General features: G+C 35.5%; 1 protein-coding gene across 1 annotated transcript in view; it reads right to left on the bottom strand.

Annotated features, from left to right (window-relative positions):
- Positions 1 to 20,887: 20,887 nt before the first annotated feature.
- LOC150079219 (neprilysin-1-like) overlaps positions 20,888 to 21,942 on the bottom strand; it is a 514,861-nt gene continuing 513,806 nt past the window's right edge. The window contains exon 21 of the mRNA XM_090383906.1: positions 20,888 to 21,645. Coding sequence (XP_090240032.1) covers positions 21,543 to 21,645 — 103 coding nt within the window. The 3' untranslated portion in view covers positions 20,888 to 21,542. The remainder of the gene's footprint in view (positions 21,646 to 21,942) is intronic.

The following is a 21,942-nucleotide window of genomic DNA, read 5'->3' on the forward strand; positions in this document are numbered from 1 at the left end:
GGTTAAATAAATTTAATGAGGAACTGGTCAAATATTTAGAGGGAATTGTTTTGTAATTTTTTTTTCTGGCTGATGCTGCATAAGCTCATACGCTTGCTTTCTTGCATCACATGCCACTACTACTACTACTATTACTACTATTCTCCATTGACTGTATGTCCTGGTGGAATCCCTGCCCACGCTCTTTACTAACATCGCCCAGATTTGGTCTGAAAAAATTCAGATGAGTGCAAGTAATGTAGCAGCTTGATTGACATTCTGCTAATTTTAATTTTCACTCTTAATTTTACCAAGAAGGCTATTCACTACAAGGCTAAACAACTACCAAGCATTTCGCTCAGCTTCTGTCATTTTGTCTGCCAGTTCTTTTCTTTTGAAGACAACGTCTGCTTTACCTGTGCACCTATAAATATGCCAACATTCACTTTTGCATTGGATAATTTCAAAACAGTGTATAGGTAGTTCTCGACTTTGAGTTAATTCGTTCCTAGAGCGCGCGCTCGTAAAGCGAAAACTCGTAAAGCGGGAATTTATTTCACATAGACATAAGGTTAAAAATATGGGTTACGTTCTCAACAATGAAATTAATTACCTAATTAGTTTATGTTTAAACAACGATTGCTTTACCCAAAGAAATGAAAACGTAGCCTGCAAAATCAAGCAAATTATAATAATAGAGAAATTATTTACGACTTACAAATGTTAAAGAATGTTTATTCTTTACCATCATCGACTAAATGCACACTCGTTGATCGCCCATTATTGGCTCGGCACTCGCTGGTTTGTTGCACAAGGAGTCGTCGTCTTCAGAAATGTTTCAAGGGGCATTTGTTTCCAAGATAATCTCTTTTAATTATAAATTTCCCGATTGCATGCATAAGCATTTTTTATTAATGGTACACACAAATTGCAACTAACACGATTCGCGTGGAGTAACAAGGTTACGAAGCTTAAAAAGAATGAAGAGAAGTTTCTTAAATTTTATTTATGTTTTTATACGATTGAAGATTTCAGTAAAGGGGAAGGGCATTTCGCCATAATAACGTAAAAAACCACACAGTTCCAGCTATCGGTATTTTCGAAAATATAAGAAGATCGCGTTTACTAACCGTTTATAATTGTTTGCACTAACAGAAAAACCCAATAAACCGGAAAGTGCAAATTGTTTTGTGGTCGTGATCTCCAGAAATGTGCTTTAGAAAAATATCACAAAGGCGTTTAAAATTGATTCTTAGAACGGGGACATATGATAATGATGAAAGTGTAGTGCATTTAATGATTTGAATTGGTAACTAATACAATTTACAAACCATGCTCACGACCTTTTATATGGCCTTAAAAATGACATTTCAGAGAGATAAATAGCTCAGTTATACAGCGAAAATTTCAACTTCCGAGATCTTGAAACGAATTACCAAAAAACAGTGGGTTATTGGGTTCATATTATGATATTTTAACAATACGATGGTGTCTCTGGAATGGATTAATATCGTAAAGCTGGGCACACTGTATTGTATAGCTACGCAAATGGTTTGAAATGCGGTATTTATGAATGTTTAACATTCATTTTTTTGCAATTAATGTTCATATTTTCGATTTTGTTGATACTTGGGGGAAAAAAAACTCGTAAACCCGAGAACTGCCTGTATATGCTTAAAGGTGTGACCTTGAGGATCTGGTGCTAATTGTTTGGATCAAATTGTTTGACTAATCCCAACTTGATATGGGGTAGTGGAAACCAGATGTTTCATGGAACCAAGAGACTGTTTACTGCATTGTGTGCACTAGGCTGAAACTCAATTGTGGCAGACTATTCTTTTTTCCTGTAGTGCTGATATGCTGCCCTATAGGCAGAGAAAAGCAAAGGAGCTTAGTGCAATAACCTTATATACCCAGAAGTAATCCCAGTATCTTGAAGTCCCCATAGACATTCCATTTATACTGGTCATATTTGATCCTCTCTAACATATTATTTACTTTTCATCGTCTTCTTTAATATGAACGGATGCGCAACAGGAATCGATGGGTATGCCAGTGTGAATTCCTATCTGGAAGCAACGCACTCCTCTGGATCATGACCAATCAAATCAAAAGGATAGCACAGAGATTCTGAAAGTGTGAAAATGTGCATGAGCCTTATGTCTTTTCTGTGTGAGGGAGTCTTTCAGCTGGGATCTTATACATTCCACTGTTTTAAACGAGATATCAGGAGCTCTGCACTGGAATTTTTTAGACCCATTCGTTCACCATGTCATCTAATTCTTGCTAATTAGGAAAGTGTGACCTTTTGCTAGAACAGGCTTCTCAGGTGTAATTGCAATTAACCTCTTCACCAGATTCATCATCTAATTCTGGAAGATGCATTCAGAATTGGCTCTGGGAGGTGCATTCAGAATTGGCTAATCTTCACTGTGTAGCATCAGAACAATGGAGGGCCTCAATGTTGAGATGCACAACAGCTTTTCGACCCGCAGTCTTTTTAAACTTTGTTATATATTTTGATTTGACCTATACACTTACGAATGCCACGAAACCATGACTCTAATATTGACCTGGAACTAATACAGCAGAAGTGAGGTACTCACAGCTTGTCTTGATCACCCATGAGCATTCAAAACTAGACGTCATATGCAGTGCAAAACTTGATGCTACCAACGATGTTGTTCTTCGCCTGCTTTGGACCGATATGTAATATCCGCAAACATAGCAGATTACTACCAGATTACTTCGTTTGGTAGCCATACCATACTGGGAAAAAAAAAAAAAAAAAAAAAAGAATATTACGAGCTCTTATATAAAGTATTGGTGCATATTAATTGTATGTAATAAATATAAATGTCGAAAAGTGTAGAATCTTCACTTTTCTTAAATAAAGAGTCAAAAATCAATGATACCATTGGATTCGGCACATAAAATACATAATAAACTGTTAAATATAAACATTTTTTGTTGTATAGAGTAGTTATACCAAGTGCCAGGAAATTTTTGTGATGATGCGCCATTTTTTTTTGAAGAAGCAAATACCATTTTATTAATATTTCAATTTATAACGGTTTATATCAAGAGCATAAACAAATTTAAAATAAGTCAAATGATCCGGCTTACAAAGAAAAAAATCATTTGTTTTTCTCTGGTATAAAGGTGAAAGGCGCGGAACATAACTTCAATATTTTTTTGATTGCACACAATCTTATTGTCACAGAACACTAAACATTCTCTCATTTCCTGATCAAGTATGCATGAAGTTGGTTTTAAGTGTGGTTTTTCGATTATTTATATTATGGCCGCTCACAGTGCATTATTAATTAAAACTAGCTTGTCTGCAGACTTTATTGGTCAGTGGTGTTGCCAAAAAAAACCCTTCGAAGATTGGTGATAGGACATTTAGTCGATCTAGTAATTACCATCCAAACTAACTAAAAATTATAATTTATTGAGACTATAAAAATGTAAAAGCTTATGTACACGAAAATCAGACTAAAATGTTTTATCACTCTGAATGTTTTGCTGCTGTTTCGTGGCAAACGAAGCATGACGCAAGGTCAGTGTTCCGAATGTATTTTAGACAGTTTCCTACTGTTGAAAGCCCTGTGTTGCAACTATTACAGTACAATAAATACATTACAATATGTATACAGTTACAGCCAGTCTATTATACAGTATATTTATTTTTCATTTACAAAGTCACAAAAATACGTTTGTTGTTTCGTGCTTCCAAAAAAAATTTTTACGTTTCCTACAGAGCCCACCAGGAAGAAGAGGTTAGAAGTAGTGTTTTCTTTCTTTTTTTTTTTTTCCCCATACATGTTGATTTTTAAAATGAAACATAATTACATTACTAGGCATCTGTTGTTAGCACAGTTTATATCAGCACCTGTGGGGATTTGTGTGCTTGGCGATGTTAACGATGGATTACTGTATTTATTACTGTACATGTGCTATTTGGTAGGCCAGAACTCGGTCTGAGACCCCGAAGTCTCAGGCACCTGTCCAGTGCAAGAGCTCTCACACTGTTAAAGTATGAATAGCAGCACACATCTTCAGTGTATCAGTTGCCTATAGTTCTCCAAAAGAATTGAACTAGTTCAGTAGAAGAAAGTCTCTAAAATGCGTATTTTATATCTCATAATGTAGCTATTTATAGTAGTAGAATAATCTAGTCTGGTTTTATACAATTGCTTTCCCAGTAGCAGTAGTACAGCATGTATAAAAGCTTGTATCAAAACTCTGGCGAAAGTATGCTATAAAATTTCAAGCTGTTTGTGTGATGCAGACATACAGAAAATAAATTCTAAAAAAATCAAGTAGCAATAAATACAATTTATTCAATTCTTTGGTTCATTACAAGTTCTATTGAATTTCAGATGGTTTATTTATTTATTCACATGATTCATGTGTTACAGAACAGAGAGCAAAACACAGGGACTATACTGGATATCATTGATATTTCTTCCTTGAGCCTTTCAAGTATTGAGAATCGATACAATAAAGAAATTATCATACAGTGAAAAAGTAAATAATAAAAAAAATTATAACTAGCGTTGTGGTCACACAAAGTTCCATGACTTTCATTTATTCTACGCAGTGCATATTTTATAGGAATGTACATTATACCGCATAGACTATACAGAAACATGTTATCCACTGTATTAAAATATTGTGATCATCAAAATTTAAACATTTTATTTCGGATCTGGTAATGTAGACATCTTTACTGCTCAAAGTTTTACTTGCATACCCGAGGGAATTTTGGAAATCTCTGAGTGAGGAGGAAGGGATAGTTGAAATGAAATCTTGTTTTGCAGCTTTTGCAATGTAAACACGCTAATCACATTTCCAGATGTAACCCACTATTAGCACAGTTTGTATTAATACTTAAGGGGTTTCTGAACATGCTTGTTTAGCTGTTTATGCAATTCAGTGGGACAATTGTCTAGACCCAGGACCTTGAATGCCCAGGCAGTTGGTCAGTAGCACTCGCCGCCTATTCAGCTGGCTGATCCTTATACTCCCACAAACAGTAACGTTCCACACTGCTTAAAAAAATATAAATCCCTATACGAAACCAATCACACTTCCAGTCCTGTAAACTTTAACTTTTATGTTTTTTAGGTACAGAATTTCGAAACATTTGTAAAGACAGCGCAAGAATAATTATTCGTTAAAAATAGCGTTGAACTGTGATGTGTATACTGTAACGAGTAAATCGTTTTAGTTGGCACAAAGCGTAAAGGAGAGGTAAACTTAGCTTTTATCGTCTTAAAAAAAAAAATCTAAAGCTGTTACAGTTCGTTCGATCGCCTAAAACGACAGCTCATACAAAGGTTAAGTTTTGTAATTCTGTTATTGGTATGTGTGAAGAGGGATAGGCCGTTTACAAACATCATTCTTCTTTTTCTTGATGATTCCCTTCTACTATTGTCTCTCTCTCTCTCTCTCAGGTTCTCGGGAACCTTTTTTTTCCTGGTGCAGCATAAGCCTCAGGCTTCCTTGCACCATATGGCTGCTATTAATAATAATAATGTTCACAGTGGCAGTTTTGTTACTGTTATTTAATTACAAAGTTTCATGTCATCAGCCTTTTTTTTTTTTTTCAAAATCTGGTCGCCTTACTGTAGTGGAATAAGCCAAATTATTACTCTTTTATTTGGGCGTGATTTCAAGGACAATTTAACCGCCGGCGTAAGCGTCCATTCCTTTTATTTCTTTCAAACCTACTATTTTATTTTATATTATTTTTATTTCATTCATTTAATATTATTTATTTACATATGCAAGAGTCAGCAATTTTGATGCAGTTCGCCAGTCAGATAAAACTTCTTACTCGCCAAACATTTCCTCCATTAGCGAAACAGCACCTATTTATGCTATTGTAATTGAGCCACACCATTCTAATATTACGTAACACACTTGCATACAAAACATAAAATACTGTCCCATACATACCAGCATATAACATTTATGTATTATTTGTATATGTTATTATATATATCAAACACGGCATTGTTTCTTTAGCAAAGAATACAGCGCCACCAGTTTCGGACCGATAAACTAACGCGGCCATCAAAATCCACAGTGCTAGCGCACATGCCCATTGCTAGTAAAGTTGGTACTGTTTTGAAAAGATTAATATCGTTGAGCGTAGTGAGTTCATTTTTCTTTGCATTTTGGTTACTATTATTATAATTATTTCTGTATTATTATTAGCGTAGCGAATTCATTCTTCATTGCATTTGGGTTACTATTATAATTATTTTTGTGCATTATTATTATTATTTATTATTATTTTTTTTTTTTTGTATTTGTCTGCTGACATTATGAAGAGAAGTGCTCATGTAACAAATGTGGAGTGCGATTATACTAATTTCCGAAAGAACATTTAAGGTAATTTATCATAATTGATAGAACCAGGAAATTTTTAATGAAATGTAAAAGAAAAACTATTAAATAGCTAATCAACTAACTACAAACGTATTACATTAATTAATATGAATAAGAGGTAAGCAGCAGCCGTTATCAATCCACTGCAGGATGGAAGCCTCCTCAAACAACTCATATTGAGGGAATTGGACCATAATCGCCCATGCACTGGTTGGCAGATCAACCATATCTAGCAGTCAGGGGCTTGAACCACAGTCTACTCAAGGAGTATGTGGGCTACTGCACTCCCACTCCTGACCACTCAGCGACAATATTAATAGTGTTTTGATATTAATCAAAGTAATAGTTTATCGAATAATTATATAATTTAAATTTATAGACGTAAAGACATGATTTGGTTGGGGAGTTTACTCTTCCCTTCTAAAATGTGCAATTCTATAAATATTGCCATTCCTGCTCATATTAGTCTTTATTTATTTTTTATTATTATTATTTTTTTAATTATCCTTGGTTTTGACTTTTCTTTTTTCTGGATTACTGACTGGTTGAAAGCAGTTGGTAAGTATGATAGTATTTGACATCAAGCTAATTATGCATCATTATTATATAATAATGCAAGAATGTGTGGATCTCATTTTTATGATTGGTGTTTTACAAGCACTGAAAGGAAAAACCTTATCAAATTTTCTTGGCTGAATACTGAGTTTCTCCTTCAACTGATTGTGAGGCATTCAGTCCACGTTTTTCAGCCATGCCTGACACAGAAACAACTCTGGTGAGTGATACTTTGCATGAAGTACCTGGGTTAAGTGCAGAGAATGAGCCAACACCCAAAATACAAAAAAATCTTAATGTTGAGATCAGTTACATCCAGGCTTAAAAATAAAGTTGTGGAACTTCAGCAGAATAAAAATTTATTGCTCAACAGGGTTAAGGATAGCCTTACTGCAGCACAATATGCATTTCCTTTTATCCCAAATTCTGTCATTTGCATGTAGCTTGAAAGGCAGAAGGTGGGCAGCCATAGACAAGGCTTTTGCTCTTAATATTTACTTTCAAAGCCCAAGTTCTTATAAGTTATTGAGAAGGATGCTCAATTTACCAAGCAGAAAAATCCTGAAGCATTTAATGTTGAACATTGCTAATAAGCCAGGATTCTGCCCTGTTTTGCTGAATTGTTTAAGGAAGCAAATAACAGCTATGCAGGAAAAAGACAAACTGTGCATACAATGAATAAACAAAGTGCATTATCTAATTGTGAAGATGATGATGCTGCTGCTGTTCTTGGCCTCTGAAACCATACTGATACTTTGCTTGAATTGGTTCACCAGGATGCTAGTGAGCCAGTAAGTCTCACTGATAAAGTGACAAAGAGTCAGAATCCACCAGGTACAGTGAGGATATGGATATTTATGATGAAAATGTACTGGTATGTCTCAGGTTATCTAGCCAGAAATATTTTAAAGAGCAACAATTGTGGAACATGTAAAAATTTACTATTAGGCCCAAAAGATCTTGATATTGACAAACTGTTGTTGTTTTTTAAGGATTTTAATATGAGGTGTATGGATTGAAATGGCCATCAAGAGAATTGTTGAATACAATTAAAAATGTATCAAATATCTTCTTTTCTGAAGTTGATTTGGTATTTTATAAGGAAAATTTTGTAAAAAAAACTGTGATAAAACATGTTTTGTTGACCTTGAGTGGATTGGGAACCACAAGCACAAAGATAATATGCAAAAAGTGCTTATTCAGTCTTCCTTGAAAATTATGTTAAAACAAAAAGTGAAAAATGTGAATGTGGCTTATCAGTCTAGTCAAGCATCAAAATCCCTTAAAAAAAAAAAAAAAAAAAAAAAAAAAATTGAAATATATTAAACACATGTTGTGAAAGCTAGAGGGAAAAATTGTCATGATTTTTTTTTTTTTTTTTTTTTTTTTATTAGAGATCAGTTGTATCAAAGCAATATTAACTGATTAACTGACTATTCTGAACTATATAAAACATGACAAATCCACAAATAAGATAACTCCATAATTTGGATGGAATACTATTGTCTGATGAACTCTAAATCACTGAAGTGTCTTCTTCTGGTTTTCAGAGACATTCCAAAGTAATCTTCAGAATGTCTCTGAAAGCCAGATCTGAAGATTATTGTAAATATGAAAAATACCTGTTCCTTTTTATAAAAAAAAAAAAAAAAAAAAAAAAGTTCAGAATGGCTATCATAGTTTAAAAACAAGGTTCTGATATTGTTGAAGATGACAGCTCCCACTTGTTTTGTCTATTGAACTGTCCACAAGAAAGTCTTAAGCATGTTTCAGAGCCTTTATCTCTATCAGTAACTTTCTTACAACTCCAATATCAAAATTATCTGAATTTTGATGATGGAGTTGTAAGAAAAATAGTGATATTTTATATTTGCAAAGGAAGCAAAGCTTATCTCTCAGTAACAGCATATCATAGCATCTTTATGGTTTATGAAATCAAGGATTGTATTAAGGACTGTGATGGTACTTTATTATTATTAATTTATTTGTTTATGTTGCTTGTACTGGGCACATAAGTCTAGTCATGGTTTTAATTTTATGACTTAAAGACAGTTCATGTGATGATATTACTATTTAAATTTACAGAAGACTAAATATAATTCAAATCTTTCATATGTAATGAGAAACTTCATAAATGAAAGGAATTTGAATTATATAGTGTGTCTTTTTTTTTGTTGTAAAGCTAACTCAAATAAATAGATCTAAATGAAAGAATGCTAAATTTTGTTAAAGAAAATAACTAACTCAGCAATAAAACATCAATTTAGTTAAAATTGTATTCCAAATTTTTCATTGATTCCAGATCCTTTGTATTTTTGTGTTGTATACAAAATAAAAAAAAAAAAATTATTAGTGGCTATGGTTAGCAGCTAAATGATGCAGTGTTCATTTCATAGGATGCCATGCCAAAAGTAACAAATAAATAAAGGAAAAGAATTAAATTAAAATTAAATATGTGAAAACATAAGTAAATTACCATGTGTATACTTGAGAAATGAATTTAAATCATAAGGGAGAAAAAAGGTAGGTGGCCAAAAAGGCGGAGGTTTGAACTGAGGAATTCGTAAACGATTTCCTTTAGTATTACCACTCAGCTATCATAACCAGTAATTTAGCCTTGCTGATATATTTAATTATGTTTATATTTCGTTATTCTTCCGTCTTTTGTAGTCTCTTCTTTTCGTATTGGAACAATAATTAATTGTGAATATTTTATACTAATAATCAGTGAATTGATATATTGTCCATCGCAATTATAAAGCTGAATTCTCCACGAACCCTTCGCAATGTTCCAGCCCGTTTCTTAGGTCCGAAATTGGTGGCGCCACTTTCTATGTTTAACATGTAACAGGAATTAACATTATCGTCTATGGGGGAGTATCTTTCTTACTACTCTATGGCAAAGGCGGGATACGCAGGATAGTTAAAAAAAAATCTACTGTTTGTTGTCTATGGAGAACAGAAAGACAGAATATTAACGAAAAAGAATTTTTTGCTCAAGGTTATCACATAATCACATTAATTATATAATCACATTCTGATTGCGGAAGCAGATACAGAGCCATCAAATTACTCACTTAACTAATTATCTCAGTCAATGTTACTGCGAAAGGCACAGTTTTGTGTGCGTGGGGGAGGGGATTGGAATCTTTAAGACACTAAAATCATTCCGCAATCATGATTGCAGGATGAATATAATCATGAAAAACGGTATAACTGTTTTTATTGAAAATCGAGTGTAGTAATAAGCTTTGAGCTTATTTTTTTTGGTTGACTTTACTCACTTATTTATTTTAATATAAACTACAAGGAAAACTGTAACTATATATGTTTTAGCCAAATATGAGCGAGACGCCATCATTCTATATAACGAATGCGCTTATTTCTTAGCTACCTTTTGGGTTGAATGCTGTCTGTCATTTATGTACGCACTTACCTATTTCAACATGGCTGCTGAAAAGAGAATGAAGACTAATTTCAGTGTAAAATTACCAGAAGTTCTTGCATTTCCAGAGGAACACACACACCAGGAAATGATTACTTATTCCCCCATTTTTAGAAAATGTCTTACAAGAAACGCAAATCATTATACTAATACAAATCCAATATGCCTATATCAAAAATCATAAACCCGTACAAAATCTCTGGCGTTTTCATCTGTATTCGAATGATTTTTTTGTCTAATTTTTCAATGAACACTTATAAATAGTATTTATATAAAATGTTATTAAAATTCATGAAATATAGTATTAATTTTTTTTTGTAATAAAAAGAAACTATCTTTTTATGCTTTTTCATTCCTCATGGACTGGGAGAATGAAAAAGATATTAAACTTTAGAATTTTTTTTGCTCGGCCCACTATAAAAACAGGAAAAGGCTGTGTACCAAAGTATTAGTGCTTGTATCCACGAAAGCATCTGAATCATTCTCAAATAGTTCTGTCTTGCTCAGTCTGTACACATTCCTGTGAAATGAATATAAAATTCTTTTTATTCTCCCGCTCCTTCTCGAGACATAATTATCAATTAAATAATTATAATATTTAGTTGATAGTTATGTCGCGCGAGAGCAAAATAACTGTCTTGAAGGTATTAATTTGATCTCATGATTCAAAGAAGAATGAAATTATAAAGAAAATTCAATTCAAGTTTATTTATTGAATTGTGTATATACTACGCAGTTTTTTGAACAAGGTGATGAGGACAGAACTGCTACTTGTTAACCTGTGCGCGCATGCACACACATGGTCGCGTTTTTGTATGGGTCCACACGGCAGCCTAAAGAGTAGATGCTATTTGTTTAATAATGTTGCTATAGGTTAAAGGCCCGCGTGTGTTCTCAGTACCTGGGGTTTGCTATCGGGTAAAGAATCCTGCATACGAATGCTTCATGATGTCCGTTACTAGGGAAAGAAACTGCCATACAACGAGGGCGTCAATGGTTAAGCGCTCTGGTGGTTGGAAGTTAATAATCACTGAGGAAGCAAATTTAGAGTAAGAGAGATATAGAGTAATTCGTAATAAGTCTTGTTTTCTTTTCTCTAGTGAGTTGTTAATCATTGGAATAAGTTGCCACCAGCTAGTTTAGGTCAACGGCTTGGGGCTGGTAGGATATGGTTAATAAAGTTGACGTGGAGAGATGTTCTGAAATCTCACGGGAGGGGGGGGTGGGCAGGACAACATTCTTAGTTATGCTTCTGACGCCCATTCAGACTTTCTGATGAAAAAGTATTAGTGATTATTAAGATTGGAAACAGTTACAACAGTTTTTTTTTTTGTTGTTAATGTGTTAATACATTTTGCGGTAAGATTGTGCAGTGAATTGTTTCGCCAACTGTTTTTACTGATTGAAATTAAAATACCTTTTCGATAACACTTATTTTCTGTATGACGGTTGAAATTTAAAAAAAAAAAAAAAAAAGGTATTTTGGAAATAATTCAACAAGATAAGCGATTCTATTTAGCGAGAAGCTACCTTGAAACGAAATATATTTGGTACACCGCACCAAATATATTTCAGATCCTCGTTGGAAAAAGAACTTCTCCAACTTTGGGGTGTAGGGACGTATTCATCGGGGGGCTTGTTATGTTTGTTATTTGGTTTTTAGGAGTATTAGCAACTAAGACCATATTGCTCCGGGGATATGTAGTGGTCATTCCCTGACCTTTCCGCATCCTCCGTATTTGGTGGTCACGGGCTCGAACACCGGTCTAATCAAGAAGCGTGTGCTACGCACTGCTGCTCCTGCCTACGGAGGCGCCATCGGGGGGCATAGCCACCCTTAACCATGCGCATAAATGTTCCTAGGTCTATCTAAAAAAAACACTCAAAAACCTGCTCTTGCTTTTGTTGTGGTTTTCTTCCTATTCTGTCATTGGGTTATTACAAGTTGGTCGCCTCCTACGACGCAGTGTACTGTATCCAGGCGTAAAAATAAATAAAACAAATAAAAAAAAATAAGCAAAATAACCCAAACTGTCTCTGAATAACCTTCCACATTCAGTGAAAACGTGTCCAAAAACCAAAGAAAAAACGTAGTCATCTAAACATTTAGGCCAATTTCGACAGACATCGCCAACCACAAATGCAATCAGCCGACTCTAATAAATCTAGTCGATTCCGCACAGTACATTCGAAAGCCATTCCAATATAAATTAAATTACATTTCTCCAGATGCAATATTCTTATATACAGTTGCCGCTTACGACAGCTTAAATACCCATGTACTATCTTCTCTTCACCTTGTAGCGATAGGGAAAAAAATCACGAGAAATGATATTTTCGTAATATCGCAGTTTCTTACCCGGGCAGAGTTTTTGAATCCAGTAAAAGAGTTATGTTTAAACAGGACTGTTAGAAAAATGCTGTTGACTTTCGCAGTGCAGTTGTTCATCTGTTAACATGTGTAACTATAAATAGTCGTGGATTAATGTTGAGATGAAGCACTCTTTTACTGTGTGGATAATACAAAGTTAGTTTATTGATTAAGTGCATTGATCTAATTTATAAGTTAGTATTAGTAATGGCCGCATGGTACAAGAAAGCCTATGGCTTTAGCTGCACCAGCCAAAAAGAAAACTAATAATTAATAAAAGAAAAGGAAATTAAACCTATCATCCTATGCGTTTCTCTCACCCGAAGGTACTGTCCAGATAACCTTTGAATTTCCCCAAACTGTCAGCCTGGAATAGGCAACTTATTCCAGTAATTTATAACTCGCTGACTAAAATAAAACTTCCTGCACTCCAATCTATACATCTCCCCTGTAACTTGAATTTATGTCCCCTAGTTCTAGCATCATTTATAATCTTGAAAATTTCGTCATTCATTTTACTGATGCCTCTCAGAGCCTTAAACACCTCAATCAAATCTTCTCTAAGGTGTTTAGTTTCCAAACTCTGCAACCCACATATTCGAAGTCTTTCTTCATAAGGACCCCCTTTTGCCGATCTCACCAGGCGAGTTACCCGTCTTTGCACTCTTTCAAGAAGCTCGATGTTTTTCTTTAGGTGCGGTCTCCATACTTGAACACAGTACTCCAAGTGTGGTCTAACAAAAGCCTTATATAATGGGATTATCACGTCCCTATCTCTACTTGCAAAAGTTCCATAGATCATCGATAGGACACCATGGGCCTTCCTTGCAACCTGTTTACAATGCTCAGAGAATTTCATGTCTGACCGTATCGTAACACCCAAGTCCCTTTCCTCCAGTACTGGGTTTAGTTGAACTCCACCAAGTGAATAAGTTATTTTGGGATTACTGTTTCCCAGGTGTAATACCTTACACTTTGTTGGATTAAAGCACAGCTGCCATTTTTCTGACCATTCTTGAAGTCTATCTAGGTCTCTCTGAAGAAGCTCAGCTTGACAGTGATCATTAACTACTCTACCAATTTTAACATCATCTGCAAATTTAGACATCACGCCCTCTATCCCTTCATCAATGTCGTTTATGAAAATTAAAAACAACAGTGGTCCTAATACTGATCCTTGGGGAACCCCACTTCTTACATCAACCCAATCTGAGGAATAGCCATTTATCACAACCCTCTGCCTCCTGCCCTGAAGCCATCCTGCTATCCATCTAAGGATTTCCCAGTGATTCCAACCTGTTCCAGCTGGAATCACTGGGAAAATCCTTAGATGGATAGCAGGATGGCTCATGTGGGACTGAGTCAAAAGCTTTGCTGAAATCTAAATAAACAATGTCGAAATTATTCCCTAAATCCAGCTCATGAGTGACCCTTTCAAAATAGCCAACCAGATTTGTTAAACATGATTTTCCCTTTACAAAACCATGCTGAGTATCCTTGAGAATTTCAATTCTATCCAAATGATCCTGAATTCCACCCTTGATCAATCACTGCCTCCATGATTTTCCCTACCACTGAAGTCAGACTGACAGGTCGATAATTTCCCACTTCACTATTAGAACCACCCTTACGTATGGGAGATACATTGGCACTTTTCCAATCCAACGGAATCTCCCCAGAGTCTAGTGATGCTCGCATAATTAGCCCCAATGGTTCAATGCACTCACTTGACGCCTCCCTTAAGATTATAGGGTATATTCCATCAACTCCAGGAGTCTTACTGGCCTGTAGGCTCGAAAGTTTTTTTCATTAAATAATCTTGCGAAATTTCAATATTATTAATTACATATTTTTCAACTTCGCTCCCACGATTTGCCATTGCCACAAAAAGTTTTTCTTCTGTAAATATCGATGCAAAATAACTGTTGAGTTCATCTGCAACGGCAGCTGATGTATTTAATACTATCCCTTTCCCTTACGTAAAGCTCCGATCTGGCTTGTCCTGCTCTTCTTAGCATTCATATATGTGAAGAATTCCTTAATTCCCCCCCCCCCCCTCTTTGCCCTGTTTGCTAGCGATTTCTCATAAACTACCTTTGCCTGTCGAATTATTTTGTGGCTCTATTACAGATCATCTTGTAGCTGTTATAGGCTTCAGTACTTTTTATTGCTCTGTAACTTTTCCATGCCACCTTTTTCTGCTCAAGTAATGTGGCAACTTCACAATTCATCCAACTTGGAACCCTCGTCGTGGAGTATTTTTTTTAATGGTAAATACGCGTTCAAGGCGTCTGTGATTAATGTTTTCAAAGCATACCGCAGTTCAATTGTATTCGTTCTCTGTGCGATATCTACCCAGTTAATAGAGGCCATGTAGCACCTTAAAGCATCGTAATTTCCTTTTCTGAAATTATAACCCATTCCTTTGCCTTTTACTACTGCTACCTCTCTCTTCATCACCAACCGTAGAACTCCGTGATCACTTCCTGCTACTGGTTCCTCTATTGCAGCGGTTCCCAACGTTTTTTGACTCGCGAACCCCCTTTCAATGTAATATTTTTTTATCGCGAACCCCTTTCAACATATTTTTAATGCGAACCACTAAGGCTATATTCTCTGAAATCGTATAATATTTCTGAATTTTTATTATAAAATATTTCCAGTACTACGTTTTTATAATAAAAATTATTAAGTATTATTTATACTTTGTAAAGCAGTTATTAATCAGTTCAAACTAGATTTCGAACAGGATAAGAGAAGAAACCTTGCTTTTAGTCCAAATGGTAGCTGAGCATTCTGGTCTCTTACCAAAGATATTGGCCGCAATTTTTGTCCATCTCTGTTCCCACATCTGACAAAACCAGATGGTTCTGTTGCCACATCAGCCAAAGATAAAGCTGACCTGCTAGCATTCTATTTTTCTTCCAACTCATGTATTGATGATCTTGGTAAATAATCACCTCAAACCATTCCCAGCACACTCCATTCAATGCAACCTGTGGGCTTCCGCCAAAAGGATATCAGAAGGATTTTGATGAATCTGGTGCTAAGAAAATTACAGGTCCTGATGGTATTTCTCCACTTGTTCTCTAAACCTGCGCTCCTGAGCTTACTCCTATTTTGTGTCATCTTTTTTCACTTTCATATTCCAAAGGTGTTTTTACTTCTGCTTGGAAATTTGCTCATATCCAGCCAGTTCCTAAAAAGGGTGACAAATCCCTTCCATCCAATTATTGTCCCATTGCGATTAGTTCTACTCTTTCCAAAGTAATGGAGAAAACAATTAACCGCCAACTCTTAAAACTATCTGGAAATCTTTCATATGATCAACGATCGCCAGTATGGATTCCGTCAGTGTCGTTCCCTAGCTGATATTCTGGCTTATGTTACCCATCTATAGACAAAGTCAATGGAAAAGTTTGGTGAAACTCAAGCCATCTCTTGACATTTCAAAAGCTTTTGGTCGTGTTTGGCATAAAGGTCTTCTAAATAAGCTTCCATCCTATGATTTTCCTGCTGTTCTTTATAACGGGGTATCCAGTTTTCTCTCTAACCGCTCACTGCAGGTGATGGTAGACGGCTCTCTATCTTCTAACTTGTCCACTAATGCTGGTGTTCCCCAAGGTTCAGTTTTTTCCCACTCTTTTCCTCTTGTATATTAATGACCTTCTTCCATTGACAGGAAATCCTATCCATAGTTTTGCTGATGATAGCACATTGCATTCCACTTTCCAGTTTTCACATTCCACTTTCAAACAGCTTCAACTTCTCGACTATCCACTGCCAAATCCTTAAATGCTGATCTCCAGATAATTCTCCAGTGGGGCAAAGATAACTTAATTTCAATCCTTCTAAAACTCAGTCCTGTCTTATATCTCGCACAAAGGATTCTTCTGCTCCTATGCTTATCTTCGATGACGCTCAGATTTCTAGGCAAGATCTTGGGGATTACCTTGACTTTTAATCTCTGTTGACATCACAAATATTGTTTCCTCCGTATCTAATAAACTGGGTTTTATCTTTTGCTCTCGGCGTTACTTTTCTTCCAAAGAGTTGTTGACTCTGTACAAATAGCAAATCCGCCCTACCATGGAATATTGTTCCCACATCAGGGGCGGTGCCCCCAAAACCTTTCTCAAGCTTCTACGTTCAACTCAAACGAGGGCAGTTAGGTTAATTAATGACTCATCTCTAACAGAGTCTCTCCACTCTCTGTCTTATAAACGTACTGTTTCTGCTGCATGCCTTTTCTACAGATACTTCCATGGGCACTGTTCTTCTGAATTGGCTTGTAAATTCCTGCTCTCTTTTTCAAAGGAGTCCGAAAACATGCTGCAACCAGTCAACGTCATTTTGCTGTCCAAGTTCAAACTTACAGAACCAACTTTTCAACTTCTGTTTTCTGAACAACTTTCCTTCATACGTATTTTCTGAAAATTACAATCAACAGTTAGGTTAATTAGGTCAAGTTAAGAAAAAAGTATCTACACATAACAATGATCCTTGAGAAAGAAAAAAAAATTGTATGGAAAACATATTTAACATGATATACTGTAAGGTAAGATTGTAAACTGATTATAAGGAATTATGGGAGATGTGGTTTCTTTCTTTGGCAATTTTTACTTTTTATTAATTTTAATTTACTTTATTGTTTATTATTAGTTATATTTTGTAGTTTACAATAATATACCTATTTAATCTAAGCAGACGCCATTACAGAATTTTTATTGCGAACCCCCCTGGAACACTTTCGCGAACCACCGGTTGGGAACCGCAGCTCTACTGTCAAGCCCTGTTATGTCATCTGATTCATGGGTGATGATGAGGTCTAGAATATTCTTTTCTCTAGTACTTTCCCTGACATGTTGATACAAATAACAGTTATCTAGTTGATTTAAAAATTTTGTTCCCCATGTCGAGTTTCCTTCGCATTTACTCCAGTCAATTAGAGGCAAATTGAAATCACCCATAATAAGACATTGACACTTACTTGCTGTTGTTGTTGATATGGGGGTTTCATGGCGCATAAGCTACTTTGGCTATAATGCACGCTTACTTGCCCATTCCATTTGCATGTAGAGGTTTTCTTCATAATCTTCACAATCACCTGGTCTGTAGATTACTCCTATTAACCCCAGGGGCTCACATCTTGTGAGTATGGGTTTGGCACACCCAGGGTCCTGAGCTGGATATCATCATTCTTCTCCTTCTTGGTGAGTTCCTTTTACTTCTCTCTCTCTCTCTCTCTCTCTCTCTTAGGGTAACTGGGGAATTTTTTTTTTTTTTTTGTGGCTGGTGCAGTATAAGCCTCATGCTTCCTTGCACCATATAGCTATTAATAATAATAATAATAATTCGCATTATACCTTTGTTTCCAACTATCTTACAACATACAGATTCTATACTAACATGTGAAACGTCTGAATCCGGGAAAGCTATCGTCGCACTCAGGCTGTTCTGATAAGAAGCATTACCCCACCACCCCTTCTATCTACCCTATCCTTCCTAAATACATTATACAAGCCGTACTGAAACTCATCATCCCCTATTTCCGGGTAGCATCACGTTTCCGTAATATGTCCAGTTGGGGTAACAGATAAGAACTCTTGAGGTATGTGCAAGAGTTACTTTGACCAATATTATCAGATAAACGCGTGTCAGTATTACCCACATCCCCCCTAACTAGCAGTTTCCCTGATTCTTTAAAGTAGGCCGCCGTAGGCTAGTGGTCAGGCGCGCGGGTGCATAAGTACACGTGCCTTGAGTGACCAGTGTTCAAGCCCGTAACTGATGAATATGATGCTGTTTCTTGTATTCTGTCTACCTTGTGAACTCCTCTGACCGTTTGGTCGTCCCAGAGTATAAACAGAAAGTTTATTTTATTATTATAATACTGGCAAAAACTTTTGCACCACCTTTGTTTAAGTGTATCCCGTCTCTACAAAACAAATTCCTTCTACTTACAAGTGTGGGCCAAGCTGACAGAAATTTCCCCCCAAAAGCCTTGCAGAGTCCTTCAAATCTTGAGTTAATCCACAAGGCTTTTAACATATAATCCCTAAAGTTTATTACAAAGGTGGTGTTTCAGGATCCTTGCCACATCCTATCATTAGCCATAGAGGACTGTTAACAGCTCCTCACACCTTGGTTTGTCTAAGACTGATCTGTCAGCCTTAAGCAAGATCCCTTCATCGGACCTGTATGTCTGATGATAGAATCTGGCAAGAATCTTGAAACGTCGTCTTTGCAGTAAGTTTAAGAATTGGGTTAACAGTACTTAAAACACTATCTTTGTATTACCCACGTGGTAAAAGACGGTTTCATTTGAAAATATACCCACGGATACAGCGTCATTTCCAAATTATACAAATAGTCGTTTAATAATATAGCGTGTATGTTAACGAAATCGGAGAGAAATCCTTTATATCAGATCCTACATTTCGCGACCACCAATTCCTCAGAAACAGATGGTGATGGGCGCTTAAACTGATCTGGATCTTTAACACACGCTTCGGCTCAACTTAAATTCAGCTCGTACACTTTCCAACGGTTGAATAATAGAACAGAGTCCCTTAAAGTTTATACAATGTCAGAATTTCTTCCAAACGAAGGTTTATGACAAATAGTAGTTTGGATTTCTCTGTTTTTTCGTTAACCCCCCCCCCTCCCAAGAAATAGAGAAATCCAGAAACCTTTTTCAGAAGCATGGTTAAAAAATGAGAAGAAATAAAGAAAGAGGACAAAAGAAAAAAAAAACACAAAATGGTGAGATGTCGATAATGTTTGACCAAATGGCCATGATACGAACATTTTTTGTCAACTAGTGTATCTTTAGTACTTTATTGATGGAATGTGAAAATGAAGTTCCGTTTCGTTATTAAATACGCGCCATATAAATATTGTGCATGGAAATTAAAGTCGGAGGCGCTAATATTTTGCTACGAATTACATAAATGAGTTGTAGATTAAGGAAATTGGAAATGAGGTTAGCTATATTTCTACACATCAGAGATAACAATTAACGCTTCTCGTTTGGGTCTTCAAAGATAGCTAAATATTTTGAAATTAATGCTTGGCCGAAAAACCAGAAATATTACTCATGGAAATAAAAGTCTGAGGCACTAATATTTTGAGAAATTATCCGCTGTGTTCATTTTACTAAGTGAGAAGAATATTTGAATTAGAAAATAGCTAAATATCAGCAGGATAACCATGAACAATTACTATACAAAGGTCTTTAAAAAAGTTTAGTTTGATTAATAGCTTAGCTCTTTCATAAATATTTCATTTAACTTATGGTTTAAATTTTTGCTTCCACTTGCGTAGTAAACGAGCTAGTTATTTTGTAATTTGTAATAAATACCAAATAAAGTTATATGGCATTTTTCTTTTTTGAATATGCCCCAGGGGCTCACATCTGGTGAGTATGGGCTTGGCACACCCAGGGTCCTGAGCTGGATATCATCATCCTTCTCTTTCTTGGTGATTCCTTTCTACTTCTGACTCTCTCTCTCTCTCTCCCTATGGCTAATAATAAGTGTTGACAACCTACCTCACCGTGAATAGTTCACAATCCTTGTGGGAAATAGGTGCGGCATGGGGTATAGCAGTAAATTTGTTTTCTAACATGAGTTTTTATTTGAATATGGTAATCGTGGCGAGGAAGAAATAACTCTACGTATTAATAGATAATAAATTAAAATAAATACACTCTGATATATCAAATTTACTTTTTATATTTATTTTAAGTTATTTATCAAAAATTTATTTTAATTTATTATCTATTAAGATGATATAAACTACATATCATCTTCCCCGTCCCTTCAGCTTATCCATCAGTGTGTTCTCGGCATTTGACGCTGAATTTACGATTGTAGTTATATTTATCTTTTGGATGTCCCCAAATATTCGAGAATTTAGCAAAGATTTATTTATAATAGAGCATTTTCGCAGAGGTAACTTATAACTAACAGTAATACAAGTAACTGTACAATGACACTAATGCCCTATATGTACATGTAAGAATATTTACACTTATAGAATTCTACTTGCACATCGGCGAACTTTGCGCCAGAGTTCATTTTCTCATTAATATATTATACTGTATAGAGTATAATTAAATTACTTACGCTTCATATCTGGAAATTGCGACGGCACACAAATGCCTAGTATGTTTAAAATGCTACACTATTATTTGTTCCACTAATTTGAGGACATAACGAAACTAAGAAATAAATCTTTTTTCAGGTTTGAGGCACAATATCACGTGAACATTTTAAGTCTCTTTGTGCAAGTCAAGAACAACTTACACCTGGTCTCCTATTGTTTCTTTCTGAAGCAGTACAGTAATTACTGGGTGTTTCGTCCTTCGATATTTAACAGCTCATTGTGCAGTCTTGGAAGCATTTATTTAAGTAAATTAATCTCTTTAAATATTTTGGCATCACAGCTTTATCAATTGTTCTTATGTGTAGTTATAGATGCAGTTAACATCAGTCATTATAAAGTACTAATGAAGAAACGGCTTGTTCATGGATCGTACGGTGCTTCTGAAAGAGTCCAACAGATAAGGCTTAAATCATGTCACTTGTTTCCCCCTTTTTCGTTATGTGCTAATCAGTAATGAAGTGATTCGCTACCCAGTAGTAAAACTGTACAGTTCCTGGTTTTTCTGTCCCAGATGTGGTTTGTGCACTGTAATACTTCAAATGGTCGCTGATACGAAGAACTAGGGAAAGGCAAGGAACAATACCTCCGCTGCAACGATTTTACGTATGAAATTCTTCCTTGTCAACCCCACAGTTTACATTTCTTTACAGGGTTCATTGGGCTACCGACTGGACAGCTAAAAGCTTCGGCGAAGTCGGGAGAATTTAATAAAGGTACGTTGGCCCTGAAACAAAAAATGCGTATTATTTTAGATTAATTGCAAAATCGTAATTTAATAAATTAAGTGAACTACAGTGTATCAATTATAAAAAAAAGAAAAGAAAAAATCGGATAGGGTGTTCAATTAAAAAAAACAAAACAAGGAGTTCGTTTATATTCCGGCCTAACTACATGCATATAGGAATTAGACTTCTGATAACAATATTATCATGAACTGTATTTTGTGGTTACGTAATTCGAACTACAGTGAACTCAAAAAAGTGTACAGTGTACTAAACGCTCGCATTCGTTTGTTATTCCT

The sequence above is a fragment of the Mastigoproctus giganteus genome, chromosome 10 (assembly GCF_048544385.1).
Source record: "Mastigoproctus giganteus isolate SK-2022 chromosome 10, ASM4854438v1, whole genome shotgun sequence".
NCBI lineage: Eukaryota > Metazoa > Arthropoda > Arachnida > Uropygi > Thelyphonidae > Mastigoproctus > Mastigoproctus giganteus.